Source organism: Rousettus aegyptiacus, unplaced genomic scaffold (genome assembly GCF_014176215.1).
Source record: "Rousettus aegyptiacus isolate mRouAeg1 unplaced genomic scaffold, mRouAeg1.p scaffold_m13_p_5, whole genome shotgun sequence".
NCBI classification, from domain to species: Eukaryota; Metazoa; Chordata; class Mammalia; order Chiroptera; family Pteropodidae; genus Rousettus; species Rousettus aegyptiacus.
The window spans coordinates 113,783,759-113,803,305 of NW_023416308.1; the positions used below are offsets into that span (position 1 = coordinate 113,783,759).

Here is a 19,547-nt window from a genome sequence, read left to right on the forward strand (position 1 = left end):
CTTCCCAGTCATCCTTGCACCCAAGGACAAGGTCACCCTTCGGATTTAATCCCGTGAGCGCCAGATTCCATAGAATGGGAAAGACAACAGGTCCCTTGTTCAATCTCTCATCTGGTATTTATTGAGCATCTACTATGGATCGGGTCTCCAGAAATGAGGCAGGACCCCCCGACTTCCTTTTTCCTTAGGGTGTGTGTGTGTGTGTGTCGCTGTGACTCCTGGGGTTCAGCCAGACTGGGTGGGCTCACAGCAGAGGCAGCTGGGCTCTCCCTACCAGCCCCTGCGATACCAGCCTGGCTTCCTGGAGACCAAAACCACAAGTAGAGAGTACAGAGGCGTGAGAGGCGCTCACAGGCTGAGTTTGGCCGCATGCGTGCAAGAGTGCTTTCTCTTGCAGGGAGGAAGGTACGAACGAACGGGAGCGGCAAGGGGCGGAATCGATGTGAGGGGCACCCAGTGGCCATGTCCCCTTCCCGGCCCTAGGACGGCGCTTCCCGCTGGCGGACGCGCACAGCAGGCGGCGATGGCTCTGGACACGTGGTTCTTCTTCCTAACCGCCGGGCTGCTGCCGGCGGCCCTCTCAGGTAGCCTCCCTTGCCCACCTCCTGTCACTCCCGCGGGGGCATCTGGGTCCTGGCGGCTGGGCCCTCGTCGTTCTGGCCGTTTTCTCGCCCTCACCTTTCTGGAGCCCGTTCGCAGAGGCTGCCGCCTGGCGCCAGGGAGGCCCCGGCTGTGCCAGCAGCAGTCGGGGCCCGAGGGGGTGCAGGGTCGCCCTGGAGGGGCTGGCGCTGTGCCTGGGCCGTGCCGAGAGGGCGAGGTCATGTGGGCAGCATGTGTGCCCCACCCCGATGAGCTCCGAGGGTCTGAGGAGGGAGGCGCCTCCCACCCGCAGGCTCGGGAACTCCCCCAGCCCCCCGTTTCTTGCCAGCTCTCAGGAAGGAACCGTTTGCCTCCCAGAGAGACGGGGCCACTGGTGATTGTATTTTCGACCCCGAAGCCAGGCTCTGGGCGCACCAGGCTGGTCCCACTCACAGAAGAGCGGTCCTGAAAAACCACTCCCGAAGCCAAGGGGAGCTGAGGACGGTGGTCGCCGGCGGCTCCGGCATGACCGTTTGGGGGTAGTTTAAGACAAGAATGAACAGGAAAGTTCTCGAGGGCCATCTCCCCCGTTCATGAGTTCTCCCCGGGTGCCAAGGCAGCCTCATGACCCGGGCCGGGGTGACAGGTGGCCAGAAGGTTCGAGCGCTGGGCTGTGCTCATCAGATGCTGTCGGCTCCATCCGAGAGCGGGGTCCGAGCTGACAGGAGCTGCTGGGCAGGGGCCCGGAGATGCTAGAGATCTTGTCGCAGTTGGACCCTTACGTTTGGGAGTTGGTATGGAAACAGAATTCTGGGCCGAGGGGTCTGAGCGCCGCTGGCAGTGGGGGTGCCGAGTGCTTTCGGTTCGGTGTGAGGGAGACCGAGGAAGACCTCATCGGGAGGGACATCCGGGACTGGGAGGACCGAGAGGTTGGGGAGCTAAGGGGTGCCTCTTCTCTCTGACTCTGCCATGTGCTCCAAGCCTCCCGACCTCGCGCTGGGTCAGGAAAAGCTGTTTAGCTCTGGGAGTGCGGATGTGCGCGCCTTCGGCCCGGGCGGGTCAGCCTGGCCTGTCACGCTCTTCCAGGAGCACCCGGAGCTCGGCCACCTTCGGCCGGGAGCTGAGACAGACAGACAGACGGCCAGAGAGCGAGCCCCTCCCTCCCCATCTCCATCGTCCCCACTGTGTTCTTGTCCACGAGGCCCAGCCACCGGCCTTGGCTCAGAATTAAGTCTGAGTCTGAAAGTTCTGCCAGCCCGCCCCAGGTCTGGGGAACTGACCTTGAACGGGGCCCGAAGGGAAGCAGGAGCCCAGGGCCTGGGCAGGGCTCAACGCCGTGAAGCGAAGGGGCCCCCGGAGCCCGGTCCGCTACGCTTCGGTCCTGGGTGCTCCTGACACTCCCGCCTGACCCGTATCCACTCCCGGGACCGCGGTTTTACCCGCCTTTATATCCAATTGACTCACTTGGTTACTAATACAAGTTTAGTTTTGAAAGGAAACTTTATGTCACGATTACAAATGGAAAATTGACATCATGTGCCATAAATAAAAGGTAAAAGCACAAAAATAAACAGTGGTGAAAACCAGTTTCTGTTACGTGCTAGTGAGAGTTAGAAGAACGTGAAAGCTCTTGAACCTGAAGCCAGAGTCTCTGTTAAAGGGGAGCTGAGGCGGGTGACAAGGGCATCTGGCTCCGGAGTGTCATTTTTTTCCTTGACTTTTTAGGGGGACTGAAAGCACTCTGAGCAGGAAACGGTTTCCTTAATTTTGATTTAATGGCATTAAGCGTTGCTTCCTTAAGCCCTCATATGGGTCCCCGGTAGTGTGCGTCCTACCTCTGAGAAGTATGGCCTGGCGGGAAGGGCGTTCCGGGCAGAAGGAAACTGAGCCGCAGCCCCCCGGAGAGTGGAGGGGACGGAGAGAGGGAGCGTCTGCCAGAGGCAGCCGACGTGGGAGGCCTGCTGAGTAGTTCTTCCCTTCGGCCCTAGTTTGTCAGGACCCAGCAAGACGGACCCAGATCTGCTTGCGGGGTTCTCCCCGGCCGGAGAGTGTGTTGGGCAGACCAGGTTGGGGAGAGGAGATGAGGATCTTCAAGGAGAAAAAAGAAAGAAAGAAAACAAGTCGGCGGAGAAGAGGGAGGAAAGGGAGCTGGGAGAACGAGGCGTGTGGCAAAGTTCCAGAGCCTTCGGCCCCAGAGTGGCCTGCGGAGTCTGGTGGGGTGACCAGGCTGCATGCTGGGGACGCAGGCGGCTGGAGTCGGGCCCTCGCGGGCGCAGGCAGACCTAGCCGTGGCAGTGGGTGCTGGGCAGGACCCCCTCGCCCTGTCCCTTTCCAGCGCCTGCTCTAGGCTCCACCCTGGGCGACGCACACGGCTATTTCTCTGGGCCAGCCTCTCGCCGGGGCTGGGTTCGTGCTGGCGAACGACCCAGGAAGAGCCCGGGGCGGAGGCTGGGGAGCCGTGCCCTCCATTCTCTGCCGGTGCTTTGTGGGGGCCTCGGTCCACGGCCAGCTTGTCCACCTGCCCCACCACCCTCAGTTCTGTGCCTCAGTTTCCTGATCAGCCAGCTGGGGATGAAGAGCCAGAGAGAATGAACTAGAAGCCCTTGACAGGGCAGGGCGGGGTGGAGTGGGGTCGGGAGATGGGAGGTGTTACCTGGCTCTGCCTTCTCCTCTGAGGACCCCGGTTTTCCTGTCAGTGGAATGGGGTGCTTTGGGCAGACAGTCCCTAAAGGCTTGGTCACATCTGACACTCCGCGTGTGACCCGCTAACAGAGAACCGGGCCCTCCCGCCCCGGCCGCGCCGAGGTGGGCGACTCTAGTTCCACCTGGACCGTGGCTGGTGGAATCCTGCTGCTGATGAGCACGGAAAGGCTTTCACTTCAAAAAAGCCATCGTGATGTCTTGAGTTAAATTTAGAAAATCTATTTTTTTCTTACCTTATATGGTCAGTATACAAATCTCATTTTATTTTAAATTCCAGTAATTTTTCACTACAACTCTCAAGAGAGTTTTTGATGAATATTTCAGCAAATCAGGTTGAACAGAGTGCGCTTCCTCAAATAAGAAATACCACTTACAAATGTAGCCGATTAAATTCCCTTAGATCTGTGCTGTCCAGTAGAGCAACCACAAGACGTACGTTGGAAATGCTAGTCCGAACTGAGATGCTTTGGAAATGTAAAATACACAGCAGATTTTGAAGATGTCTTAAAAAAAAATGCAAAATATCTCAATGACTTTTATATAAGTTACATGTCGAAATGATAATATTTTGGATATGTTAAGTTACATATATTTTATTATTAAAATTGAGTTTACCTATTCCTTTTAAAAATGCGATTACTAGAAAATTTAAAATGACATATGTACCTCACATTATATTTGTTTGGGACAGCTCTGCCTTAGATAGTCTAAGCTACATTTACAAATTTCCTAAGTTTGATTTTCTTATAAATGCTTCACATACCTCTAAGAAGCAAAACCTTCTCAAGGATTTCAAAGATTGCTTTAGATCTAAAAAACTAAACAAAGTAAATGTTATACTCTCTTACATATTCTAGTAGTGTTTAAAGACATCGTCAAATTTTCTCAAAATATCCAATTTAAAATTGCAACCAGTTAATACTTGAGAAATCCTAGTGGCCAAATGCTCTTAAACACCGTAAATACGGGACTTTCTGCACCGACACCCAGTACTTGACCCGGCTCACACTTAACACAAACATATGAACACAACGGTTTTTGTTGATCTCGTCTCCATTTTTTAAATTCAAGTTCTCCCGGGTTGACGAGCTGCTTACCAGGGAGAACAGAACCGGGCCATGGCAGGAGTTCTCTGAATGACTTGGGTTTTTCAGAGCAGCTGGACCGACATGAGATCAGCGTTTTTGTTGTTTTGCCAAAATAGGAGGTATGATCGTGCGTGTTGCTGACGAATGTTCAATGCCCTTTCCGTTAGCCCGTAACCTCCAGCGGGGCTGGTCTCTCGACCCACGACCTCTGAACCCAAGTTATACAACCTAATTCTCTATGTCCGCTCCCTACCTCCATCGTTGGTTTGGATTAAATTAAACCAAGGCGTTTACTAGTCTATTCTTTTTTTTGTTTTCTTTTTCATATTCTCCCTGAAAGGCAAGACTGCAACATAGATTTAAAAAATAATAGTAATAACGTATGACAGATGTTTTTGTATTTCTTCTGACTTAGTCTGGCTGTGTGGTCACAGGTCAATGGCTGGTGGGGACAGATTGCATGGCTGTCACCATCGTGGTGTGTGGGACGGGGCGGCTTCTAAGGTGCTGGGGCTGGTACATTTAGACAAACGTAGATGATTACGGAAGGATCTAGAATGAATGAGAAACTGCCCACGGCCTCCCTCGTTCAGTCTGCATTGCCGAGGCCTGCTCCACGTCAGCCTCATAGTCTTATAGGAAAGCTCAGGAATGAAATTTGGCTCCCAAATGCTGAATTCAGAGGATGAAGAATCAGCTTCCCTGCCTGCCTCCCCCACCCCGCCCTCCCAGACAACGAGGTGATCCCAAATGGGGCTTCAGGACAGGGACCGGGCTCCCCTGCCCCCTGCCTGGAGCACAGCAGTAAAACCACCAAATAACGCCCACGCCCCTTGCTCAGCCCAGTGCTGAGCAGACTGCGGTGGGCTGGAACCTCCAAGTTCATCTCCTTCCCTAGTCACAGTGGCCCCCAGACTCTCCATCTCACTCTCATTACCAGCCTCCCTGGCCAGGTCGGGGCGAGGTGAGCTCCCCGGTGTTTGCTAAAGCTGTCCTCTACCTGACAATTTACTTAATACCCCCTTAATTGACATTTTAAAGCATAAATACATTTATTTTTTTAGGAAAAAAAATTTATATTGCCCCCGTAAAGATAATGCTATCGTAAATCACCTTGATGGTAGTGATGGTGAAAACAAACTCAATGGAAATGAAACAATGTCCTTTAGTTCTGGCCTGATGTGGAGAGGCTGCTTTGGCCTGATGTGGAGAGGCTGCTTTTGTTCTGCTCAAACGGCAAGGTGGGAGGGTTGTAGGTATCAGAAAGGTGTTAAGTGCTAGCTTAATGGTAGCCCCGTGGGAGATTTTCTCCTTCCAGTACTCCTAAAGGCGGAAAGGGAAAGGGGGCATGACTCCCTTCAGCGATGCAGTGGTGACCACGTTAGTGACCACCTAAGTCATTTCTCTAACCACGGGGTATGTGCCCGACACTTTGGAGGCACTCATCCTGAGAAAGGACACGGGGCCGGGTGGCATGCCCCCTCACCTGGCAGAGCCTGGGGAAGCTGCCTGCTCGCCTTCCCAGGGGTGCCCTGGACACGAGGGGCTCATGTCAGGCTGTCCCCGGGCACCGTGGGCGGGGCCTGGATTTATTTCCCTGGTGTCCAAACTCATGTCCCCCAATTCGACTCAGGGAAGCTGAACCCTGGCTGCAGGGGAGGAGGAGCCCTGAGGAGGGGTGAGGTGGAGGAAGGAGTTTTGGAACTCTCTCTGGCTCTAGCTTACTGAGTAATCTTGGGCAAGTTCCTTCCGCTCTCTGCAAAAAAAAATGGCAAATTAAGCACTAAAGACTCGGCCTCAAAATCTGGTCCTCTATGTATATTTCTTGAGACTTTCCTGGTTGCGGAGCAGATCCAGCTGTTAGAAACTAGCCATAGGATGGGGACGACGTGGTAACCCCAGCTGGCTTCCTGCTTTGTAGAATCTCGGACCCTGCTGTGAGAACTTGGGTCCACACTTCCAGCCCTGTGTGATCTGGAGGAGTATTTTTGTAGCTTTTCTACAGATAACAACGCCCAGCTCACCAAGGTGTGAAAGTTAATTTAGATAATGCATCTGAAAATGCCCAAACATAGCAGTGGTCCAAAATGTGATTTTATAAATGTTACACAGCAAGGACAAAGATCTCATACAGGCGACTGCAGGATTTAGCGGTTAACATAACGCCGTTTGCACAATGAGCTCGTTTACCCACACGACAACCCCATTGTACAGAGGAGGAAACCAAGGTTTAGAGAGGCTGAGAGACCTGTCCAAAGTCTGCAGCTAATAAATGCCAGGACTTGAGCCGAGGTCTCAGACTGGCAGCTCAGAGCTCTTTCCATAGAAGAAAGTGGCCTGGCTGGTCTCGCGGATGCTGCCCTTGGGGCTCTATCCAAGTCTGAGGCATCTCCCCCAGATGTACACTCCAAGGCCTGCAGCCTCGCCGCTGCATCCGGGGACAGCACTCAGGGGCCTCTGGGTCCTGGGGCCCCCAGGAAGGCTTGTCAGGGACAGATGAATCAAAAGTGGCTGCCTCCCTCGCCATGGCCCACCCAGCCTCAGGGAATTTGCCAGGCACGGACCCGGCCCGCCGGGGCCAGGAATGAATGAACGAGGTTAAAGAGCCAGGGAGAAGCTCGCCTGGCAGGCCTGTAGTCACGTTTATTGAACAACTGCTGTGTGCCAGGCTCCGTGTAGCCACCGCTATATGAGATACGAAGGTTTGCCCTTGACCCCCGGAAATATCGTGAGGAAGGTGGTAAAACACACAAGGGTCCGTCTGCGATCTGTGTGACCCAAGGAGCAACTCCACGACGGTCGCGGCCACCATCCGTTGCAGGGGACTTACCATTCTGCCAGCACCAGCTCTGCTTATCCTGTACCACCCAGACATGGGGGCGCTCGCTCCATTTCGTGGGCGGGGAAACTGAGGCTCAGAAAGTTAGATATTTTGTCTCAGGCTGGCAGCCGATGTTGAGTTTAGATCCATGTCTGTAGGTCTTCAAGACCCATGTTCTCCATCACTGGGCTGCACTGACTCCAGGAGCTGGGAGTCAAAGAAGGGAGAGCTCAAGTCTCCCAGAGACACGGGGGTGCTTCCCAGAGAGGGGGGTGCCACTGTCCTGGGGGGCTGGACACGGAGGACAGAAGTCTTTTGCATACAGAGAAGGACGGCATAGCATCCTAGGCACAAAGACATTTGAAAAAAAAGGAATGCTTGCAAAATTCGGTGAGGTGTCTGTCTGGCTGAGTTGTGCGAACAGTAACTTCCTGGTTTTGGTGATTTACACCAATCACACGCTCTACCACCATCGTGGGACGCGGGATGATGGGGGCACGGGACATCTCTGTGCTATTTTCACAGCTCTTGTGAGTCTTCAATTTTAAAATAAAAAAATTAAGGGGGGAACGTGGCATTTTAGGCAAAAAGGACCCATTTGAGCAGCAACCTGGAGGCAGAACGGGCAAGGTGACAGCCCCAGAAGGGTTTCCCTGGCTACAGGCCATCGTGACCAGCCAGCCCGGCTGGTCCCACGGGGCATGTTGGGTGGGTGAGGCCACAGTTCCCAAAAGAGCTGAAATTCAAGCTGTTTTCCCTCTCCTGACTCATCCAGACTGGTGAGTCATGAGGGCTAGAAGTCGCAAAAATGCCAACCAGAGTGACGCGCCCACAGAAGGAGTGTTGATAATGTGAGCTAGGCAGGTACAACCTTAGTGGCCTCCCGCGCAGCCCTTGGTAAGTTCGTAAACCTGTCTTCTCCAAATCGCAGCCCTGGGAAGTAAGAGTTATCAGCCCGATTTACGGATGGAGTCACCGAGGCTCGGGGGGAAGCGACTTCCTAGTTCACACGGCTGATGGATCTTTAAACCTGATGGCTCCAAATCCAAACTGGTTCCCGGCCCTGGACAACGGGCAGGGTTTGGGGGTAGGTGATCTGGATTTCTGCAGGAAAGCTCTCCCCGTTCGCTGGGGACCTTTCACCTCACCCACCATCAGCTGGGCTGTCACGGGACCGAGGTGAAAAGAAGCTTGAGTGTGATCGTGGGTCGGAAGCCACCTCCCGGCCGAGTGTCCATGGAAAGCACCTATTTTCCTGGCTGTACATTGGGTGGATGGCAGGCTCCAAAGGCCAGGGCTGTGCGGGAGACGTGGGGCTCCTTGGGGTGCTAGAGAGCCCCTGGCCACCACTGCTACTGGGCCTGGGGCCGGGCAGGAGCTCACAGGGACAACGGAAGGAGGACAGAGGGAAGCCCGGGTTTCCACCCACCATTTTGTAGACTCCTGTGGTCTGACCGCCTCCTGCCTGAAAATGGCGCCGAGAGAGCCTCCAAGAGGCCAGCTGGGGCAGGGAGGCAGGGACGATGGACTGGGGGTTGGGGGGGCAGAGCTGTACAGCCCTTGGGAAATGGCTGCACTGGGGTCCCCTAAAGGGAAAGTGATCTCCGTGCTCTCCTCTGCAAAAGGGGCTGCTCCTGGGTCTCCACCGTGTGTGAGGGGCTGGGGAGCGCATTGGAAGGCGCATCCTATACGTCTCCAGGCCACCCCGCCACTCCGTCAGAACCCCGCGCCTTGCTGGGCTTTCTGGGCGGTGCTGGCCGACGCCATGGGAGTCAGTGCACAGCTGTGGGGGCTGAGGCTGGGTGGGGACACAGGCCGTGGGAGTGAGGAGGAGCCTGAGAGCTAAGAGCTTCTCAAGGAGTCTTGGGGATCCCATCTGAGCCCCCTACTTCCAATCCGGAAGTCACCTACTGACCCCTCAGCCAGGGAGAATGCAGAGGGGACGTCGCCGTGTCCTCTTAGCCATGCGCAAAGCCAAGCATGGCTCTGTCCATGTTACAGAAGCACAAACATTCTTGGGAGGGTCCGAGCCAGGTCGCCAGCTGCTGACAGGATGGGGACCAGAGTCACTTTCCAGTCACAGACCCACCTTCACCAGCCGCCTCTTTCTAAATGTGGCCAGGGGTGGCAGGATTTCACCTGCCCTTCAGTCTAATTTTCTGTTATCATTTTTCACTTCTAGCCCAGGGCGCCTGGGAGCGGGCCGGGGGACAGAGGCAGGGACTCGGGCAGGAGGTCCAGCCCCGACTCCGCCCAGGGAGAATCCCATCCCTCTTCTTCCAATGAATTAAGCTCCTGGGAGAAGCGTGCTGCACTCTTTAGACAGACTTCTAGAAATATCAAGACAGCATCTGAGCTGGAAGACACCCCAGATTTAATGTTTAACCCCTTTATTTGCCGGAAGAGGAGACGGAGGTGCCGAGTGGGGAGTGAGGTGCCCGAGGTCACAGGAGCAGGGGGAGAGGTCTGGTGCGCAGGCCCTGCCCCGAGCCTCTCCCCACACTACCCAGAAGGGCATGGCATGTGCCCGGGGCCGGCCAGGTTCGTCCTTGGCCTCCCCGCTGTGGGAGATGGCAGGGGAGGGCTGTGGTCCAGCGTGATCTGACGGGACCACAGGTGACCCTGTTTGGTCTCTGAGATGTCAGCTCGGTGAGGCGAGGAGCTGGCTTCCTGTAGCTACCCTGCCTTGACGTCTCAACAGCCAGCCCCGGCCCCCTGGCCACCCCCGACCCCCGTCTTTGGTGCTCAGACTCTGCCTTCTTTCTCTCTCAGGTATATATTTTTTAACTTTTTATTTCAGCACAATTTCAGACTTTCTGAGACGTAAGAAGTTCCACATGTTTTTCATTCAGTTCCCCAACTGTTAATATTTTACCACAATCACTTTTTCATTTTCTCTATTTTTTACGTGTCTAATTTTTTCCTGAACCATTTGAGAGTAGGTTGTAGACATAATTTCCCTTTCTCCTAAATCTCCCACTTCAATGTGTCTTCTTCTTTTATTATTTTTTTTTTAAATGAAGACATTCTCTCAAATAACCGCAGTATGCTCATCAAAATTCAGTAATATACACTGATATGGTGCCATCAGATAACCTACCGACCTTTTCCTGATCTTTCCAATTGTTCCAACAATGTCCTCTGAGGCAAAACAGAATCCCGTCTAATGTGCCGTGTTTACGCTCGTGTCTTTTTATTTCCCTTGAATCTAGAACAGCTTCTCGGATTTTTCTCCCTCTCATTGACATCGATCTTTTTGAAGAGTCACGGCCCTGTTATTCTGTAAAATGTCCTCCATCTGGGGTTGTCTGTTGACGCCTCTCTCACCCAGTAAGAGCACAGAAGGGATGTCATGACCTTCTTCGGCGTGCCGTAGCAAGAGGCCCGCGGTATCAGCTCGTCCACCTAAAAATGAAAGGGCAAAGGGAGAGGCAACGAGCATTTATTTGAGATCCAAAAGAATAGCTATTCAGGTAGCACGAAATCAGGCAGAAACCCAGGCTGCGTTCTATTAGGAGGCGAAGGCAAGGACTATGTATAGAAGGAAGTTCTATGCGTGCAGATAAGCAGACATAGTGATGCTAACTCTAAAGAATGTTTTTAATTTTCAGTCGGGTGGTCACAGTGTTTGCTTTCCTGTTACGTTTGTGATCAGGGTTTGCGATGCACTGCTTTAGGCCCAGTGTGAGGTTATTTTGCCCAGTTTTAACAATCCAAAGGTTTGAGGAGGCCTAAAAGACAGTTTCTCTGGGATGGCAACTCTGACTCCATTTTAAAGTGACTCTTTATATCATTTTGTTACAAGTTTATTCCATCACTGATAGTCTAACTTTGATCACTTGGCCGAGGTCCCGTTACTCTTTTCTCCTTTAAATTTATGTGTATCTTTTGGGCAGTTTCCTTGAGACTATGTAAATATTTTGGTTCCCCTCAAACCTTTAACTTCTAGCTGCCACATTATTAACGATTCTGATCTGAATGAATTATTATAAAGACAGTTTCTTGATGACATTATGGCTCCATCATTCTTTCCACACACAGAGTCGCCGACTCGGTGGCTCAGTGGGTGGGAGCCGGTTGACTCAGTGCCTTGAAGGCCAGTGCTGGTGCGGTCAGGGTGTGTGAGCTCCCCTCAGGCTGAGCCTCTGGCGGCCACCATCTTGCCTCACCTCAGATTTGGACACTTGGTTTGGCTCCTCTCAGCTCCCAGGGACGGTTCTCCCTCCATCTTTACAATTTCTGCCGCTCATTTGTTGAGCTCCCAATATGTGCTGGGCACTGTTTTCAGCCTCTGGGGATATGGGAGCAAAGCCTCAGACTTCAAAAAGCTTATATTCTGATGCAGAAAATAGACAAACAAGTAAACACATTCTTCAATAGTATCATTTCAGAAAGAAATACGTGTGACAAGAAAATAAAGCCAAGTAAGGGAGCCCGAAAGTGGCTGGTGTGGGGACCCAGGGGAGGCCTCCGAGGGCGTTGGAGATGAGATCTGATTGATGAGATTGGCTGGGAATTAGGAGATCTGGCAGATCATTCAGGTGCAAAGGCCCTGAAGCAGGAATGAGGCCGACAAGCTAGAGATTACAGAGGGAGGGAAAGTATAGAGGAAGTGGAGAGGTTAGCAGGTGTCAGGGAACACAGAACTCAGAGGGTTTGGAATTAATCCAAAGGAAATGGGAAATCATCAGTTTTAAGTGTAAAAGGATGCGATCTGATTTGTCTATTATTATGTATATTGTAATGAATATATATATATTTTTACAATCAACTCCATTTAGAAACATAAGTAAGTTTATCTAAACCTAGAAATCTCTTACCCTATCATATACCTTGAACCGATGTTACTTCAATAAATAGAATATGTTTTTATAAACAAATAAGACACTGAAAACAAAAGTGTCATCAACTAGCCTGCCCCGCCGAGCCCACATCAGCTTCCCCCTTTGTTAAAAAGTGTTAGGCGCTAAAGGCCGAGCCACACTACAATGCGGCTTTGAAGTCCAAGGACTGAAGAATTAGAAAAAAGGAATAATTTACTTACTTCGTGATTCAATACCGCTTGATCTGGAATCTTTGACTGTCTGGTTTGGGAAACAGTGCGCTAAGAAGGAGTTGCTGGGTGGGCGTAGTGGGGACCATTGGGGGCTGTGTCATGAAGGAGGCAAGCTCAGTCCGGTTGACAGCTTAAAACCAGAGGCATTCGGAGGCAAGAGAGTCAGTCCCCTCCCCTTCCGGCGAGCAGACCCTGAAGGGTCCAGTCGCCCATTTTACCATGGAGAAAATGAGACCCGAAACGGGGTAGGGACTTACCCAAGGTCACGGTACGAGCTGGTTTCCATTCTACCACCTTTCGTTACCGCCAGCACCCAATTCCAGCTGAAATTTCAGACGTGATGTAAACATTAGTCACCCGTATTGTAAAAACGTTGTCACGACCACATTAAAAGAGATCTCACCCAGCGCCCTCACACGACGTGGCCCTTGGCCCTCCAAGGAGGGAGGGTGCAAGTCCCCGGAGCATCACAGGAGTTTAGTCTCATTAGCACGAAGGTGGCTGTGTTGACGTGCATCGAGCAGCTTTGGGTCCACGTTTGTCAGGGTGGCCACGAGAACATGGCCTCTGGGCCCGAGAGACCAGCGTTTGAGTTCAGGCTCCACCACCTCCTTGGGCAAGTTTCCAAACCTCTCTGAGGGAAAATATCAGCTCCCCAATTCTTGCTCTCTGGATAGACTCCAAAGCCCTCCCTGGGGATCCTTCTGGATAGTTTTTAGTCGCCTGCATCCATGAGGGCTGTCTCAGCTCCAGCTACGTCGACAGAGCTGTGAGACTCAGTCCCACGAAGCACTGGTGGGCGTCCGGAGTCTGGCGATCTGAGAGTGAAGGGGCTAACCCCAGCTTCCGCCCCCGGAAGCAACCTTCGTTGCAGGTGTGTGCGTGACTCAGTTTCCCAAGGCTGCCGTCACAAAGCACCACGCAACTGGTGCATGAAGAACGGCCACGTATTGTCTCCCAGTTCCGGAGGCTAAAAGCTCACGCCGAAGGTGTCAGCAGGGCTGGTTCCCGGCCCCTCCCCGCTGCGATTCTTGGGCTTGGCATTCCTTGGCTTATAGGAACTTCACCACAATAAATAAGGTCGCATTCTGAGGTACTGGGAGCCAGCGTATGTTTTCTGGTGGGACCCAATTCAACCCATAGCTCTGTGTGTGTGTGTGCGTGTGTGTGAGACTCGGGAGTGGAATTTCTGAGTCATGATTCTGGAAGTGTTTTCTAAAGTGATTGTGCTCCCTTTACCGTCCCCCACCCCCTAACGACGCACAGAGACCCTACTGATCCCCATTCTCACCAGCATTCAGGATTACCACACTTCCTGGTTGTCCCCAATCTAGTGGGTGGAAAATAGCATCTCTTGGTGGCCTGATTTTGCATTCCTCCAGTCACGGCGAAATCGGATACTTTTCATACATTTGCGGGTCTTGCACATTTCCTTGTCCGTAAAGGGCCTCTTCCTGCCTTTTGCCCAATTTTTTCTTTTTTCTTTTCTTTTTTTTTTTTTTGCGCCTTTTCTTTATTGGTTTATAAAAGAGATTCTTTTCTGATGAGAGTTTCCGTTCTGGAAGACAAGGAGAGAGGAAGAGGGAGTTAGGGCGACTCTTCTGGCCTTAAATTTTGAGAACTGATCTGCACACAGCTACTTCTCCAGGGGAGAAACAGGAAACTATTTCAGGTCTTCAGTCTCTCTCTGGAATCTGTAGGACCAGGCGCAATTCAGAATCTAGACTGTTTAGATTTGAGAAAGGCGACGTGGAGCATATATTCTATAGTATAATGTCTCAGCCACTGAAGTCAAATACATTCACATTTCTGCAGTCAAATGTGTGTTTTTTCGTACCACACAATATAAATAAGAGACCATGAACAGCCTTGCATCAGTTCTGGTCAGGTTTTGCCGCTAACTGAGGTATGAAAACACTTTCAGTTTGGGGGTACTTGGGGCTTCGGAATTGCAGTGCAGGATTGTGCCAACTGTTCCCCGAATGGCTAACGGGAGTCAAGCCCCGTGGGGCCCTTTTCCCTTCTAATCTCCTGGTAGCCCCAGGAAGCTGAGATTCGCATCACCATTTATGTGAGCAAAGGTCACCGAGTCTCAGAGAGGCTAAGAAATCCAGATGCTGATATTCAGAGAAAGAGCTGGGATTCGAACCCACATGGTGCCAGCTCCAAAGCCCACACAATTCCACCTCTGCCAGGCGGTCCGCAGCCCTACGGCAGTGGCTTCTCGGCTTTTCAGCTTCTCATTTCCCCAGGACTCTGCAGTTTGGCAACAAAGTCAGCAGCCGGAGGAGTGGATTGGGAGGGTGGGATGAGGTGGGGTTGGGAGTGTGGAGGTGGGAAGTCAGTTGGCTGAGCTACACTCTCACCCCAAAGCAGTGGTCAGTGATTGCTGGAGACTCGGATGCCCACCTCGAACTTCTCGAGAGTCCATCATGCTTTGACATTCAGCCAAGTGTCTACTTGGCCCAGTTTGGAGCCCTAAAGAGTTGGTACCGTGGGGAGAGGCACTGACCAGAGGTCTTAGCCATCTCTGAGGTTCAGGGACTGAGAAAGCAACATCGTCTTCCTCGCATTTAAGTCAACACCTTTGCAAAGAAGGATGGGGGAGTCCCATGCTGCCAGGACACCGGCAGGGAAATAGGGCAGGGCATACAGAGAGAGGGTAGGTCACTGCCCCACATCACCTTTCTGAGCCCTCTTGCCCTCCGGAAAGGTGCAAGTTAGACTCCCCAAGTTGGTGGGCAAAAGCTGGATATCTCCTCCTCTCCACTTTCTCGACCTTGAGAACTCCTACTCATCCTTCAAAACCCCTTCCAATTGGCCTCCGTTCTTTGGTGTCGGAATTATTCCCTCTCACCTCCACCTTTCCCAGAGCGTTTTGTGTTGAACACCGGAGAGCTCTTATACCCCATCATAACCAACTTTGAGTGCATCTGTGTCCTCTACCATGGTGAGGGGCCTGCCACAGAGCCTGACCGAGAGGAATGAATGAATGAAGGAAGGAATGAACGCACCTCCTTGACTCAGGGTTAAGACAGGCGGGAATGTGACGAGGGTTTAAGCTACCTACCTCAGAAGCGCCCGAGATGTGAGTTGTGGAAGGGGGTATGACACAATCATAAGGCCTGACGGCTAAGAATGTGGCCTTGGAGAGACCTGAAGTCATATTCTGGCTCGGCCTCCTAGTAACCGTGACGTCAGGCACATCGATTCATCCCCATGAGCCTCTTTTCTCATCCGGAAAACTGAGACTTCATGGGGCCTTCATGGAAATGAGTAAGGGTGTGTACCGTGTGTATAAAACAGGGGCACACAGTAGGCGTTCGGATGCTACCTCACTTCCAGGGAACCCAGATTTATTTCCAGACCTTGAATTCCTGGGTCCAGCTAGCCATGTGGCCGTTGGCTGCTGCCAACTCTCAGCTGTCAATGACACAAGGTGGCCATGGAGTCAGGCTGAACATCCCCAGTGTCTTCCAGCTTCTCCTTTGAACCTGGGTGAGTGGCGGGTGGAGCTTGGAGCTTGGAGCTTGGAGCAGGTGGGACACACCTGGATAAGCATGGCTGCCAGGGCTGCTCCCTGATCCCCCGAGAAGACCTTCTGGTCCCAGCCCGAAGTCCCATCTGCTTGGGAAGGGCTGTGTTTCCTTTCTAGGAAGGCTGCCAATGACTCCTCATAGCTTCTGGATGCCTGACATGAAAGAGACCCTTCTCTTAAGGGGGATTTAGGCCACCTCAGAAAGATCTCAGCACCGTGCCTGGGAGCTGGGGGGATGCTCACCCCTTGCCCACGCTCAACCTTCATTCACCTAGAAACTGCTGCTCCAGCAACTCTCAGAGACTTCGAACCAGAGTCCCTCCTGAGAGCTGGTGGGTGGGGACAGGCCCCTTGGAAAACCCAGAAACCCAGCCCGGCCCTGTGCATTGGGGGCCAAGTTCTAGGGGATTTTATTCTTGAATTTCGTGTACTTGAGTCTCTAGCTTAATACACTGGGCCTGGTGCTGCCTCCAGGCCTTGCTCATGCTATACCCCCTACGCAGAATTCCTCCTGCCTCCTCTGGCTTGTTGAAGCTGCCTGATACAGTTGTAAAGAGCGAATCTGGGGAACAAACTTGGATTCGACTTCTGACTCCACCAACTCCAAGCTGTGTGACCTTGGATCAGTGACTTACTTTCTCTGAGCCCCTCTGTCAGTAAACAGGTTTCACAGTGGTACGTCTTCATAGAGTTATAATGAGGGTCCTACATGACAATGGATATAAAGCACCAGGCACAGAGGAAGTCCTTGGTAAATATGGATGCTTCCCCTGCCCCAGTGAAACGCTACGTGACTGTCAAGGCTTGGCCCAAAGGTCACCTCGCTGGCAGTAACTTCCGGAACTCTCCCTCCTCTGGGTTTCTTGAGCACGTGGTTCATGCCTCTGTCTGCATCGACCACGGAGAAATGGGATTTGAGGCATATTTGACGCCGCCCGGGCCCCCTGTCTGGCCCCCTGGCTGGCCGCAGAGGGGGCCTGGTCCTGGGCATGGCTCAGGAAGTGGTGGAGGTGAGGTGAGTTTTAGAAACGTCTATTAATAATAACAGTAACTAGGATTTGTTGAGCATGTGCCCTGAGGTGCCGATCAGGTGGGTTCAAATCCTTGCTTTGCCTCTTATGAGCCCTGTTGTCCTGGAAAGTTCCTTTACCTCTTGGACCCGAAATTTCCCCATCTGTAAAATGGAGATAGTAAAAATACCTGCTTCTGAGTGTTGCGAAAGAGATGAAAGAATTTAAAACTATAAAAAAACTCGTAGATTTCTTACCCATGTGAGCATACAAGAATCATTGGCAGTGGGCATTGATATGATTCAAGCAATTTACTCTCTCTCTCTCTCTCTCTCTCTCTCTCTCTCTCTATATATATATATATATATATATATATATATATATATATATTCTCATTAAAAAAAAAACTGTTGCTTTAATTTTGATCACTGAAATTATATAGAGTACAAATGTTACAGATTTTAGAAAATAAAGAAAAAAACTTACCAGTAATGCTACCTTCAGAGGTAACTGTCAATGCTACTCTGTTACAGACAATTCCAGACCTTTTGTTACAGAGGAACATCGCAAACACACAGGAATGAGCCGAGGGTGTTTTAACGACCCCTAAGCATCCCCACCACCAACGTTTAAGAAATCTTTACATTTTTGCCCTATTTGCTCAAATCTAAGAGACAAACCATACAGATGCTGTTGAGACACTTCCTTTCCCTCCCTCCCCAGAGCGGTCAAGTTCCAGCGTGGCGTGGGCACCCTTCTCTTCCACGTTTTTATACTTTTATTACACAAAGATGTATCCCATAGGTGGTACACATGCTATATTTTATACAAACGGTATCACACCAGACATATTGTTCCACAACTTATTTCTCTCACTCAATATATTATGTTTTTAAATCTCTGCAAGTGGATAGATATAGGTCTAGTTCATTCTTCTGACTAAATAATCCAGTGTATGATGATAAACAGTATCTCTAATAATTTCCTGCTGACGGACTCGGATTGTTTCTAGTGTTCTTCTATTACGAACAGTGCTTTTTAAAAACTCCCTGTATATGACTGCATATGAATATACCGGAAGTGTTTTCTTAGGATACATACGTAAAGATATAGTTTGGGGGTCAAAGTATAAGCATCTTCAAACTTATGAGGTATCATTGGCTATTTTTCTATGCATTATCTTTATAAGGCTATGATCATCCTGCATGTTTGTTTATAATCTGCTTCTCCACCTACTGTACATATGCATATGCACATGTCTATCATATATATATGATATATATATATCATATCATATATATATACATATATTTATATATGTACTCGTTGATTCTGCAGAATCTTCTTGGGTACTGACTGTGGGCCACGTGTTGGGTTGTTTTTGTCACCTTACTTTAGTCCTGTGAGGCTTTTATACCTGTGAGGTGAGAGAGGCAAGCTGAGCATATGAAGAGATTTGCCGAAGGTCCCTGGAGTAAGGAGGCTCCTGGGTTTCCAGCCCAGGTGTGTTCAGTTCCGATCCAGTGCTGTCTGCTGCCCAAGCTTCGGTAGACGATTCTACCCAAACCAGGTTCAAGAGCCCCATCCAAGACCTATTGAATCAAAATTCTGGAGGAGGGACCTAAACATCCACCTTCTGCACTCAATTCTGAATTCTCATGGGAGATGAAGAGGACGTGGCCTGTGAAAGGCCAGTGTCTCTGACCTCCTGGGCTGTCTTGCAGCCATATCTTTCCTGTTACTTTTGGGATTTTTATTGAGCTGCTCATGATCCTCTCTGCTCAGTGGGGGCGGGTCTCCTCTTACCATCTGGTAGCTGCAAAGAAGTGATAGTCTGTCATGGAGCCTGAGGATGCCTGGGGGCTGGGACCACAGGGGCCTTTGCTTTGAGAGACACTCCTGTTACCATGGTGACTGCAGTCCACATCTCCTCTCCAGAAAGACTGGATGCCATGTTTGTTGAGCCAGGGAAGGGAGCTGCGAGTCGTGAGTGTGGGGCAGCTCTGCTAAGGTTCATAAGAAAGGCAGAGAGAAAGGGGAGGATGCAGCCTTTGGGGAACCGGAATTGTCCCATTGAAGAGTAGAGAACTGAGGGGCCCTCAGAGCCATTTCCATGCCTGGGGTGAAATGTACATATGGTTGACCATTGAACAACATGGTTTTGAGCTGTGTGGGTCCACTTATACGTGGATTATTTTCAGTAACTACAATTAATGTATTTTCTCTTCCTTATGATTTTCTTACTAACATTTTTTCTCTAGCTTACTTTATTGTAAGAATATACATATAACTTACAAAACATGTGTTAATCGATTGTTATTGGTAAGGCTTTCAGTCAACATTAGGCTATTAACGGTTGAGATTTTGGGAAGTCAAAAGTTATAATACACAGATTTTAGATAGTGTGGGGCGTTGGGGCCGCTAACACCACGTTGTTCACGGCTCAGCTGTATAGCCAATGGCCAGCTGCCCTCCTCCGTCCACTCAGGACTGGGCAGGAGAAAGCAGGTCAAAGCCTCAGGGTGTGAGACAAAGATGACAGCTGCCATATACCACGTCCCAAGCATTTCATATATATTATCCAGGCACCCCTCCAAGCAATCTGATGTGGCCTTCTGTTATCCCCAGTGCCAGGTGAAAACCAAAGGTCTGGCAGGGCGCAGTGACTTTCCCAAGGTCACACAGCAGAGACTGGTTCATATCACTGTTCTGTCTGTCCAGAAGTCTCCATGCTAAACCACGAAAAAAGAAT

General features: G+C 51.1%; 1 protein-coding gene across 5 annotated transcripts in view; it reads left to right on the top strand.

The window, feature by feature from the left end:
• The first annotated feature begins 303 nt into the window (after positions 1-303).
• Positions 304-19,547, top strand: part of CD6 (CD6 molecule) — a 39,527-nt gene continuing 20,283 nt past the window's right edge. For 2 of the 5 annotated variants that reach the window (XM_016119030.2, XM_016119031.2), the window contains exon 1: positions 304-584. In XM_016119030.2, coding sequence (XP_015974516.2) covers positions 524-584 — 61 coding nt within the window. In that variant the 5' untranslated portion in view covers positions 304-523. The remainder of the gene's footprint in view (positions 585-19,547) is intronic. The other 3 variants (XM_036221244.1, XM_016119032.2, XM_016119029.2) reach the window with 2 other exon arrangements.